Consider the following 12355-nt stretch of genomic DNA (forward strand, 5'->3'; position numbering starts at 1 on the left):
AGAAAGCCTTCACCTGCCCACCTCCATGCACCAAGCTGGAGTCCCAGTGCTGTGTCCGGGCACGGGGTGGTGGCACATGGCTGAGAACCCGGTGGCTGTGTCTCCCTTCCCAGTGAGGGACAGCTACGCACAGCACCAGGATGGCTGGTTGCCTTCTCCCAGTCGTTAGCATCTGTTGGTATGTTTCATAAAACCACAGAAACACAGAATAATGGGATCAGAGAAACACGGAGAGACAGACCCATGGAATCATAGAACCATAGAAGTGGGTTGGGTTGAAAGGGACCTTAAAGATCATCCATTGCAATCCCATACCAGATCAGCCCACTCAGGGCCCATCCATGGCCTCGGGGACCTGCAGGGATGGGGCACCCACAGCTTTAGCAGCAGTGCTGGGGCCTCACGGCCCTCTGAATAAAGAATTTCCTCCTAAAAACTAAGCTGAATCTCCATGAAATTAAATAATTTTGTTCCTCATTTCCCCCTGCATTTGTTGCCTCCCTTCTTTTGGGATGGGATTTGATACAAACTCTACCATCTACATCACCATGTCTTAGTGTATCTATGTCTGCTCCTGGAAACACCAAAGGATTCAGCCTGCTTGAGTGGCAGCAAATCAAGGAGCAGTTTCTGGCAGTGCCTCTGCTGGGACAAAAACAAATCCCAAACTGTTCCATAGACACAACTCACACCTTCTTCAGTTCAGCCACGAGCTCATGGGAAAACCCAAGACGTAGCTGCCTGAGTGAAGCCCAAAGTGAACGTGGAGACCCAAAAGATCAATTCCCAATGCTCCCATCGCTGTGTTTTCCAAAATAAGATATAAGGAATGAGCCAATGTCAGCCTGGGCTGGTAAATGACCACAGGCTGCCCTGTGTGGGCCAACCTGCTGTCATCTCGGGACCTCCAACAGCAAGAAGAAATGTGTGTAGGCAGAATTCCACAGCCAACCTCACAAATCAGATAATGTGATGGGAAAACAGAGGCGTGACCCCTGGGGGAGCAGTGCTGTGTCCCCAACAGCCTGCTTGAGCAGGACCCAACAGCTGTGCTCACTGCACATATTGCAGCCTTTGCTTTTAACTTCTGAAACTGCAGCACACACCTCTTTGAGTGCTAACTACTGAACATACCGCACAGATCTGAGCAATTAAAAGAGGATATTCCACCAGCCAAGGGTTTAATTGGTAGCTATTAAGTACCATGCGCAACTAATGGAGCAGCTTTAGGTTTGCAGCTATTCTCTCTCTGCTCCACTTATTGGGAAGAACAGGAGGACGCAATGGGATGTGGGCACAATTTGTTGGTCCCACCCATACTGTGGGCTGTGATGGAAATACCACAGGTCTGGGTTTGTGCTCTTTGGAAGAGTCTCAAGGGAAAGAGTGGAGTGAAGCTCTCCTAGGAATCAGGCGAGATTCCCACTATGGAGATAATTCCTCTGGCAGATTTATACTGCCCAGCTACCACAATGGGCACGGATGCCATCTCTCTGATCCACAGAGGAGAGCATTTTGGGGTCTGGAGGAGGGACCCTATGGAGATGGGGCTGAGCGCTGAGCCCAGGGCTGCTGACACAGCGCTGCCTTTCAAATGTAAACAACTGCTCATGGTCCAGGAAAGCATTTCACAGAGCCCAACCCAAATATTAAAGGAAGGAATCTCCCCTCCCTCTCGAGTGCCGCTTCAGAATCTCAATTTAATTTTCATCAATTTAACAAACTCCGGTGTTTCTCACCTGCCTTTTGTTTTCTGGCCCGTGGGGTATATTTCAAGGTGTTTGGCTTTTTTTTCCTTCCTTCGTGAGAATAAATGCACTTTAAAAAATGCCAGCAGAAAAGGAAACTTCGAGCAGCTCATCGGGCATTGCAGGACATGCTGAGGGCCCAGGAGCGGGCAGACCTGGCAGGCTGCCCCATCCCACCCACCCATGGCCGTGTCCCTTTGTGAATCGCCCTTTGTTTGCTGCAGACTCACTCTAGTGGTTTCTCACACCACGAATTAAGCCCTGATTTATCCAAACCTGGCCCAGAGGGCCTCTGGCTCCCCGCCAGAACATACATCGCCTTTCTCTTTATTTGCTCTTCCTTTCTCAGTCTCTCTCTCCCTTCGGGCTCCCGTTATTATAATTAAAAAAAAAAAAAAAGAAAACAAAACAAAAACAAAACTCCACACATCAGAACATGAATTTTGCTGATTAAGGTACTCGCTTTCATGTCAGTACATTTGTTTTTGACTGCCTTTGGGGGTCAGAAGGAAGCACAAATCATTTTGGATCTAAAGGGAGCTGAGAGAGAGCAAAGAAGAGATACCATAAGACACTCCTTTGGCACTCAGGCACTGATATTGGGCAGTGTTGGATGATTTGGGACTGCGGAGGGAAATGGCATTTGGATACAATGGACGTGGTTACGACATGGGACGTGGTTTGGTGGATGTGGTGGGGATGGGTTGGGTTGGACTTTGATGATCTTAGAGGTCTTTCCAAACCGTAATGATTTTGTGATTCCTCTGATACAACGCAGACCCTGTAGTGTTTGCTAAAGAGCACGGAAAGAAAATAGCTACATTTACAGAGGCCTCAAGGCAACAAAAAGATGGTGTCTTTGTCCAGATTTGGCGTCAAAGGTCTTTTAAAATCAATTTACACTGACAACACATTCCATTCCTCTCCTCCCTGTGCAGAGATCAGGGGCAGTCACAGGGCACTCAGCCTAGCGTGGGCTGGAGAGCAGAACACGGCTCTGACACGAGCACCGGGCAGATTATCACAGGACATTGCACTCAGGGAAAGTGCTCATGTGATTGGGATTTAACAGACGATTAAATAATGCCGGCATTTCTGACAGCTCATGAAGAAACTGTGATTAAAGGACTCCAGAAAAACTCATTTTCCTTCCTGGCTCCAATGCCAACCTCAGGAATTTCCCTTCCATTAATACAGATGTTCAACCAAAGCCAACCAGAGCAACTGCCCCCCACTCCAATGGGAATGGGACAGTCCTGCCACCAGGGAGCCAGCCCTGAGGAAGCTCGGCATGGGAAGCTGCCCCGTGCCTTGGACTTCATCCAAAGGGCTCCAGCCACATGGTTCACACCTCCAGATTTCAGTGCACCTGAGAGGTTTCCCCCAAGTCACAACCACAGCACACCTCTCGTCCTCAGCAGCCGCTCACCAGCCCCTCTGTGCCCATTGCTTCTGCACTGCCCCACCTCGCCCCTTACCTGCAGAGCAGCCCAGGTGTAGGGGATAGCAGACTCACTCCTGACACTCAGCACATCTCTGCGGTGGCATCAGCTCCAGGCTTGTGGCTTCCCTGCTTTTCATCCCTCTGTCCCTCTCCATCTCACCTCAAGTAATCTCCGTCTGCAGAGGATTGGGGTGACTGCAACCACAGTGATGCCACTAGAGAGTCGTTGTGTTAAAGATCACGGTGCTGGTAAGTGACAATTACAAGCCCCAGGAGAGAAGCTGGTACTATTTCTTAATGCAGACTTTCCAGGGGGTTGGAACTAGATGATCTTTGAGGTCCCTTTCATCCCAGGCCATTCTGTGACTCCACGATTAAACAAGCTCTGTAATGCCAGCAAGCTGGTTTCACCAATACACGTTGTTTTACCCATTTACACATTTCCCAGCCATCCCATGGCAGCCTAACGGCAGTTTGAAGCTGTGCATCAGGACAGTGTCAAGCTCTGCTCCTTCTCCCTGAGGCCGTGCAGGCACTCAACCAGCACCACAAAGACATTTCCCAGGAAACAGTGTCTTCTGGGAACCTGAAAGACAGAATGGAAACTGTTGATCAGAACAAGCAGCTGTGCATCCCCGGAGGCGACATCCAAAGCAGAAGGGCTGCTGCCTGACACTGTGTTTAGGTTGGGTGGATTTATGGGCTCCTCTGATAACTGCTATCTGCAGCATCAGTCACCGCCCCTTTGCTGGAATTTCTCTTGGTTTGCTGTTCCCAGCTCTGAGCACTTCTGGAGGGGCTCTGGTGTAGCTTTGTCATTGTGTATATTCATACAGGTGGAAATCAAAGTCTGATGGCATCTTGTGAACTTTTAAAGGCTCCATTGGTCTCAGAGGTTTATAAGCTGAGCAGCAGTAGCATCAGGGCAGAGACAGTTGTGCACTGCAGAGCAGCAATGAGTTGTACAGCTCTCAGTCCTGGTGCCATTCACAGCTCCTAGATGCGAGGGATGGAAGACTGGGAGCAGATTCCCCAGGAGCACCATTTGCATTTTGGAATCCCAAAGTCCCAGAGGCGTTATCTCGAGCTGCAGAGCACCGTAAATCAGAGGGGCCCTTCCCGGCAGTCAGCTTTGATATGACCCTCCCCCTCCGCACCCATGCCCTACAGGAAGAAAAACCCTCAGCCCATCTCACCCTTGTAAACAGCTCAGGATACAAGAGGAGAATAAAAGATATCTGGTTACTCACAGGCTGTGCGACACTTCCCTGCTGAACAGAGGATAACATCACGCAGTGGTTAAAACATGTCTGGTTCACCTCTGCTGAGTCTACTACAGATTGCCTTTCAAGTATATACACCTTGCACAACAGTTATTTAATCAGCACTGCCACTTCACATCACATCTTCCGATCATTCTGCAAATCAATTTGAAGTTTTCTGCTCACATTTCTTTCAGAGATGGGCGAACTGTAGTATGGGATGGAGCAGCAGAGAGGTTGTACTTAGCTCAGCATCACTGTCAGAAGCACAAAGCAAATGATTCTGTGATGATGTCCTGAGCCCTGAGCACAGAGCTCCAATTTCTCTGAATGTCTGTGATTTGCACTCCGCTCAGCAGAAACCAGCAGCACATACACGTATACGTTTAAAGGCACTGAAATCAATGAGAGTTGAGTAATAGGACAGACAGTAGCCACGAGATAACTGACCAAGTGACAGCTTGACATTTTTACATGACTGTGGAAAGCTGTTTTATATACACGAATATCCCAAATATTTCTGTTGGAGGGAATTAAGACTTAAAGCAGAGAGTCAGCAGCGATTCCAGCTGAGCTGAGAATTAACTCTGCTGTCCAACCAGTCTCAGATAGGCTTGAAATGGAAAACCCATGGAGATGTGTGTGACAAGTAACAGTTTGGGAAAGAAACCTCACATCTGTGGCCTTAAAATGAAAGCAGATCTGATACCAACCATTCCATAGCTAAGATCAGAAGTGAGCGCTGGGCGCAGTGTCGCTGCAGGCAGGGATGCTGACACCTGCAAAGGCTCCCTGGGTGTGCTGATTTTGGTCAGGCTGCCTGGAGACTTCTCCATGTTTGAGGCGGCCTCCAACAGAACCAACACCGGGATGCTGATTACAAGAACCTGAAAGCAGTTCTCAGTTCTTAAACTCCTGGTACCTACAGCTCCTATTGAGGATTTAGGCAAGGGGAACTCCTCCTGCCTGATATTAGACAATAGTGTATTTCCCAGCAGGAAAAAAAACCTCATTCTGTGTTTCTTCCATGGCTAATTATTCCTACATACACGTAGGGAAGCTGTTCCCCCAGAATGCTTAAACACAAACCATCATCAGTGAATTAATCCCAAACAAAAGCATCCTTAACCTATTCAGTATTTGCACCAGAGAGGTGTTTTGTCTCTGTCCATCACCAAGAGTGACAGCAAGCGGACAAAACAGGGGGTGGGAACAGTCAGTCACCTTCAGAACAGGAATGAAAACCAAAAATGCTGCCAAATGTGGGGAACGGCTTAGCTCTAGCCAGGCTTTCAGCAGCTTCACATCACGGCAGCTTCGAGCCTCTGCTTGCTTCAGGAAAACAAACTGCAACGCTCCTACGCTATCCCAGCTTCCTTTCTGCAGGGAGCACTCGTGAGCAGCCTGTGCTGCTGGGGAGATGGAAGCAGTCAGCACAGAGCGGTAATGGACAAACACGAAAGCAAAAGACACTCTTGACCCTTTGTGCTCCTCCTCCGAGTCACAGGGCTCCTTTTTTGAGTAAAGCACAAAGGATGCCAAGGAGGCATTTTGGCTGGTGTCCTCTCCCAGCCTTGGCAGTGCTTTGCCTGCTTGGCACCTTGCAAGCAAAGCCGATACCATCAAAACATCTCATTCTGTGCTCCCAGCAACAGAAGATACAGTGGCCTCCTAACCCCAGACCTCTATCAGAACACACAGCTGAGACTGCCTAAAGCAGCTTTCCAACACCGTGCAACTCATGAAAAGAATGTCGAGGCTTGGAAGAAATCACATCAGTGCGAGACATCTGCAAGCTCCCACCCAAAAGCAAGGTGTTCTAAGGAACAGGCTGTCTGAGCAGCAACATTTTGGCCAAATACACTGAAATAGCCCCAGCTAAATCAGAGGTCCAGGATGCCACTGCCAAGTCCTTGTAAGTAACAGAAAAGAATTTCATGACTTGGTGCAATGTAACCATGTAAGGGCAACTCTGTCCATCTCGTATAGCACAAGTACAGTTCATTCCCTTTCTTGGCTCTAGAAGATCTGAACTATTCCTGTCACATGAAAACAAAGAACGTTTTACGCCACAATACTAGAAAATGCAACTCAAAATTGACTTTAAAGGGCCACATACCTTTCCTTGTTAGTGTTCTGCAACACCTCATGCTGGACGCACCACCTCTGACCGCAGTGTGAATTTCACAGAGCCTTTAGGACAGCATTAATCCCCTCCCAACTGGTCTAGGTTTAGGATATGGCATCACAGCACTTCATCAGTTTATCTTACAAGGAATTAATGAGAAAGTGATGTTTGTTGCTCTTTGTATTTCAGAATTTTCAACAGACAGCATAAATAGCAGAGAAAGTTTTTAATTGTAATTCTTGAATATATAACTAATACTTGGTGCAAACTTCATTTGGTGTATTTATGCTCTAATGGACTTTTATCATTTAAAGAGACACCCAAATGACCTCAACTTCATCGTGAACTCTTAAGCTGCCAGTTCACTTTCTCTTAACGGGGGAATTCCACTGAGATCCACACGGATGAGCAAAGTCCCAGAGGATTAGATGGAAGTCAACAATATTTACTCGCTGCTAAACTAGGCATTTATCAGCAGTAAACAGACACTGGTTTATTTAGAGTTTCTCCTTAATGCCGAGGCAGAAACAGCTAATTTAAGATACGTCAGAAAATGAAGTCCAATTAAAACTTATCTCCTTCTACTGTGTACAACAGAAAGTAATGAGGATTGGACATCAGCCAAGCCAAATTTTCTCCCTTTTGGATACTGCATTTGTGTTTCCAGAAAGTGCTTTCAGAGATTTATCTGCTGGAAACACAGCACAATTACAACTAAAAACTTATTTTCTTTTGAGGTCTCTCTCATGGCTAACACTGATGCCAGAAAATAACTCCAGAATAAAGTGTGGCATTCAAAAAGTGAATGCGAATTCAACACAAAACCTTTTCTTTGGTCTCTTCAAATGAACTCCTGCTTGGCTGAAATGCAGGAGTTCAAAGGTTCTGTCACGCTGGAGGAGGACGAGTAAATTCAAGGGTCATCAGTGCAGGTGCAGAACGTACAAGCAAAGGTGTTTTACCTTATGGCTATTCTGACAAAGGCCAACAGTTGATTTTGTCCTTCTCTGTGGAATTGGCTTCTGAAACAAAGGTCTACTTTACTTTGCAACTACACATTAACATGGGCTGATCTACTGCACCTAGCTTCAACAGATACAGTCTTCCAAAGATGTATGTTGCAGCTTGAAGTGTCAAGAGGGCAAAACACAGATAAGGGGAAAGATACAGAACTTGAGATAAATGATCCTCCTTGGTTTGATAGTGCTGTTATTTCACACTCTCAAGAGAAGTCTGAGATTGAAGTTTCCCACACCAGTTTTACGTGGAGACAACTCACAGCATGAACAGGAAAGCAACACGAAATTCATCTCTTGAGAAGACTTGGAATTTGACAGAGCAAAGACAATTGCAAACATTGTCCTAGAGGAGTTAACATAGTATAATCGGGATATAATATTTCCTACAACACACAGTACTTTTTTCCCCTCAATGACTGCTTCAGAAGTTTTTTCAGCAGTCCAGAAACAGTTCTAATTAAAAATACCTGAAATACAGCAGGCAAAATCATGAATCAACTTATTCAAATTAAAGCATAAACATTTCTTTGCATGTTACGCCAAAAGCATGAAATGATGGAAAATGGCCAGAGAGAAGGCATGGGCAGATAAGAAATGCAAAGTCAGTAAATGTTAATTGACACTGCTTGCAGACTCCCCAGATTCTGCTAGTAAGATAGCTAAGAAACAATACACCAGCAAGCAGAAAGTTTATCTAGACACTGAAAGACTATTAAATGAGCTATCAAAGTATTGCCAGATATTAAGAGTTATTTCTCTGTAAATCACTTCCTCACTTCTCAGCATCAAGGTCATACTTGAGGGGTTAAAATGCTGTCTCTCTCATGTTGAAATCAGGCTGCTAGCACACAACAAAGTATTTATTTCTTTTTTAAAGTTTTCCATGAGCTCCAGCATTTGTAATTCACTTACAAAACATGTGTCAAAGGCAGAACAAATATTGTGAGCCTTTTATCAGCAGGAAAAAAGATAAACTTTGATAGCATAACCAAAACAAAGCCTTTGGTTTGGCCAGTGAAAAATATCAGCAAGCAGGATTAGATTGTTCCATTGCAAACTGTTCCACTAGAAATGAAAAGAGATGAGCTACAACTGCAAAGCCTGTTATAATTAGAAAGATTGTAGTGGACAAAGAGTGAAGTGGAAATTCTTGATTTACAGCTCTGATGCTGCTCTACAATTTGATTTGTCCCAAGATTTCAAAACTAGAATCTGTATAATGCACCCTTCACTGATAAACATTTCTAAGTACTTTTAAGACAAACCATAATGAATCCACTGGTGTTCACTACTTGCACAAAAGACACAGCACAATATTGGTTGAAACTGTTTATTTTACATCCAATGTATCCATACCAGTTTCAGTTGTTAGAAGTTCCTAGAAGAAAATAAAACAAAGATGTTACAAGCTGTTACACCTGAACAGCTCCAGTAAGTATTCCAGACCAACTGTGCAAGCATCCTATAAATACAATGTATACGTTTTCATCCTGAAATTTGGATTTGGACATGAAAGTTACCTCTGCAAATGTTACTATGGGAAGATAAACATACGTACTTGGAAACAATTCCATCATTTTTTGCCAGACGCAGAATGGAGTCATCTGATTCCCCCTATAATAAAAACAATAATTCTTAGATGAGTGAATGATTGCTGATACAGACTGAAAAGAGGCAGCAGCAGCACTTACTGGTGGCAATGAAATGCACAGGGATGTTTATTTTTTTTCAAAGCAGATCATTGCATTTTATTGCCACAGATTACTGTTTTTAAAACAAGCTGTTAATTTTTCATTCCTCAGAATAAGAAACAGAACTTGATAAAATGCACACTTGCATTAACAAGACACATTTCTGACTAAATGAACTGCTGATGAACTCTAGGAAGCTTCACAAAATGCTTGTTTAACAAATTTAAGACAGTACCATACCTAATAACGACAAACAGTCAGTTGCCTGAAGTATTCTTGGAAGACAAAAAATTAACTTGCATCTTCTAGTGGTTTGCAAAAAATACAAACATAAATGATACCCCAAATCAAAGAATTGAGAAGAAAACATAAGAAATTAATTCTTAATTAGCTCATGTCTTCATTCTCTATTATCCCAACAAAAGCTCTTCCTCTAGAATGTGCTGAAAGCACACTTCATTTTCCAGGGCCAAGCATACCTAAAAAACGACCCATCAAGACAAACAGGAACACAATCATATTCTGTTTCAAGAAAATACCCACCATCCTACGAATTGCTCCACAGATGGCATATGTTTTGAACTGGCCATTGACTCTGCCTGTTACCTTGTCGACCTGTAATTACAAGCAAATCAGTCCACAGGTTCTTACAGAATTCTTACCAGATTTTACAGTTGCACATCATACTTGCCAAAAGCTCACTAACAAATATTATTTGTTTTTCTGCAAAACCCCAAGGCAAATGTGTATGTCTGTTAGAATCTACAAGCTATATATATATATACACAAAGCAAATGTATCGTTTACTACAAAACAGCTATAACATATAATGGATCACACAGTATTACAAAATACAACACAAAAATGGTAAACTTTACTGCCTGTTTAATATTTTTTCAAGTTTCTTTTAATTAAGTCAAGATAATGTAATGGAAAATTTAGGTGTGGGATGAAGGGGACAATGTTGTTAGAAAGGAAGAAAAATGACCAAGCTGAAGGACATGAATGGTCTCATTCTGTCCAATCACTGAGAAATTTAACAGGAGAAATATAGCTGAACAATACAAATAATGAAATTAAACAGCGTAGAGAACACTGTAATACCACATGGGTTAGTTTCCAAGTTCTGCTAATCTCTGATCTTTGGAAAGCAAGCAACAGGGATCAAAAAGGACAGACTGAACAAGGGATGTATTTGCCTAATGTTTACAAGAAACCACAAACAAAAATAATTTTAAGAAATGTTCTAAGTCAGATGGATTTTAAACAACAGGGTCTCTTGATTTATATCGGAATGTAGCCTTGTGATCTCTCACTGAAGAAAAAATAAACAGTTCTTTCACACTTCTCAGTTCTTTTAATACTCCATGTTCTAATTCAACAAGAACATAAAATTGAAGAACTGGATGCAACAAAACAGGCTGAAGAAATGTGCTTTTTTTGGGCAGGTAAAACTGAAAAGGATACCAATGTTCCACAATTAAGAACTTTCCATTACCTTCAGGATAAGAAATCCTCTAGTTTTAACTCTAAATATCTAAAGTTGGGTGTTCTATTTAGTCACACAGTTAAATGGTCAGGAACAGGTCATTTTCAGCCACCAGGCTGAAAAATAACCAGGAGTGACACAGTAGTATCCTAGTAAGTACAAAAGCCCTCCATTTCTACACTTGTACAATTACTGAGATTTACTACATGTGTTTGTATTTACTAACTTCTACCAGAACTAAAAGGTACTGCTCCCTTATCAAACCCTTCTGTTAAGAAACTTACCTCAGAAATATTTATCTGAATGGAAGCATGGTCCTTAGCACCAATTATTCGGTTGCTGGCAGAGCTAGGGAGTAAATAACAAGGTATACTTAAATAAAAAGAAATAAGACAATGACAGTAAAAATAGACTGTCAAAGCTAGACTTACACGAGAACAATAGCTGCACAAGTTCACAGGAACAAACACAAGGCTCAGACACTTCAGTGCACACAAAAAAAATTAATCAGAATTCACTTTTAAGAACGTTTAATGGAGACTTTCACCTGACTCATTCTCAGCTGCCAATGATCCCTCCAACTTGGCATGCTCAGTTTATTTTTATACAAAGCAGCCACAAGCAAAGACTTTCAAAACAGATTATCAAATTTGACTTTTCTAATGTGCAAAAACCATCAGGTCAATGAAATCCTTAAAAAGGGGAATTTTCTATACCTTTATTCACTAGGAGCCATTAAAGCTATCAAAAAACATTACGTTGTTCAGTCCGCTCAGAAATGACTGGCTTTAAAAACATCTAAATTAAAAAAAAAAATCACTTCAAAATAAACCACTTGTATGCATTTTATTAGATGTAGAAATGCCTTCTCACTGCCCATTTTCTACATTCTCAACGTTGTCTTTATGATGCACTCCTGAGATAACAATCATCTCAGATGTTTACTGCAACAGCCAGCAGCACAGAAATGCTACTACACTACAAATGTTTCCTTCTGAAAGCAGACCTAAACGATCTGCCACAGCCACTGTAAGTGTGGCTGCAGTGCAACCCAACATAGAGTATTCTCTTCAAATATAGTCTTCACTATAAAAAAAATTTAGAGTAGATGCGTAAAAATACAGGAATATGATCCCCTCCTAAAAATAAAAACCACGATAGGCCAAGCGTCAGCCTCTTCTCCCTTTCTCTGCATAGGAAATACCACAGCACCGCTCACCATTTCCGAGGCACGTAGAGATCCACGAACTCGCCGGCGTCGTTCTGCATCGTGTGCGGGTTGGGCCGGGCACGGAGCGCTAAGACCTGGAGTGAGCGAGGCAGAGCTCAGCCCGGGCCCTACAGATCCCCCCACCTCGCCTCACAGCACGCCGGGAACGGAGCTACGGTCATCCTCCCTCCCGCCTTCCAGCCCCCGCGACCTCTCCGGCTTTCACAGCCCCTTTGCACCAGCCCCCGCCCCGCACCAAGCCCTGGCCCAGGAGCAGCCGCGTGCCAGCGCCATACCTCACACACGCACCACGGCGGAAAGGAAGAGCTGCCCGCCGGAAGCGGAAATGAGCGCGCGGGAGGAG

At 43.8% G+C, this 12355-nt stretch overlaps 1 protein-coding gene across 1 annotated transcript; it reads right to left on the reverse strand.

The window, feature by feature from the left end:
• Nucleotides 1-8917: 8917 nt before the first annotated feature.
• RPS21 (ribosomal protein S21) lies at nt 8918-12338 on the reverse strand. The gene is made up of 6 exons (XM_417405.8): nt 12288-12338; nt 12001-12086; nt 11066-11129; nt 9836-9907; nt 9160-9215; nt 8918-8979 (listed from the first exon to the last, which is right to left on the reverse strand). Exons 2-6 carry the CDS (start codon nt 12048-12050, stop codon nt 8970-8972), a joined length of 252 nt encoding a protein of 83 aa, XP_417405.4. The 5' UTR covers nt 12051-12086; nt 12288-12338; the 3' UTR covers nt 8918-8969.
• Between the last annotated feature and the right edge of the window lie 17 nt (nt 12339-12355).

The sequence above is a fragment of the Gallus gallus genome, chromosome 20 (genome assembly GCF_016699485.2).
Source record: "Gallus gallus isolate bGalGal1 chromosome 20, bGalGal1.mat.broiler.GRCg7b, whole genome shotgun sequence".
Taxonomy (NCBI): Eukaryota; Metazoa; Chordata; class Aves; order Galliformes; family Phasianidae; genus Gallus; species Gallus gallus.

Coding starts and splice junctions, on each gene's coding strand:
- RPS21 (XM_417405.8), bottom strand. CDS start 12,050: ATGCAGAACGACGCCGGCGAGTTCGTGGATCTCTACGTGCCTCGGAAA. Junction 11,130..12,000: donor CTCTACGTGCCTCGGAAATG/GTGAGCGGTGCT, acceptor TTTACTCCCTAG/CTCTGCCAGCAACCGAATAA. Junction 9,216..9,835: donor GTGGAGCAATTCGTAGGATG/GTGGGTATTTTC, acceptor TTTTTATTATAG/GGGGAATCAGATGACTCCAT.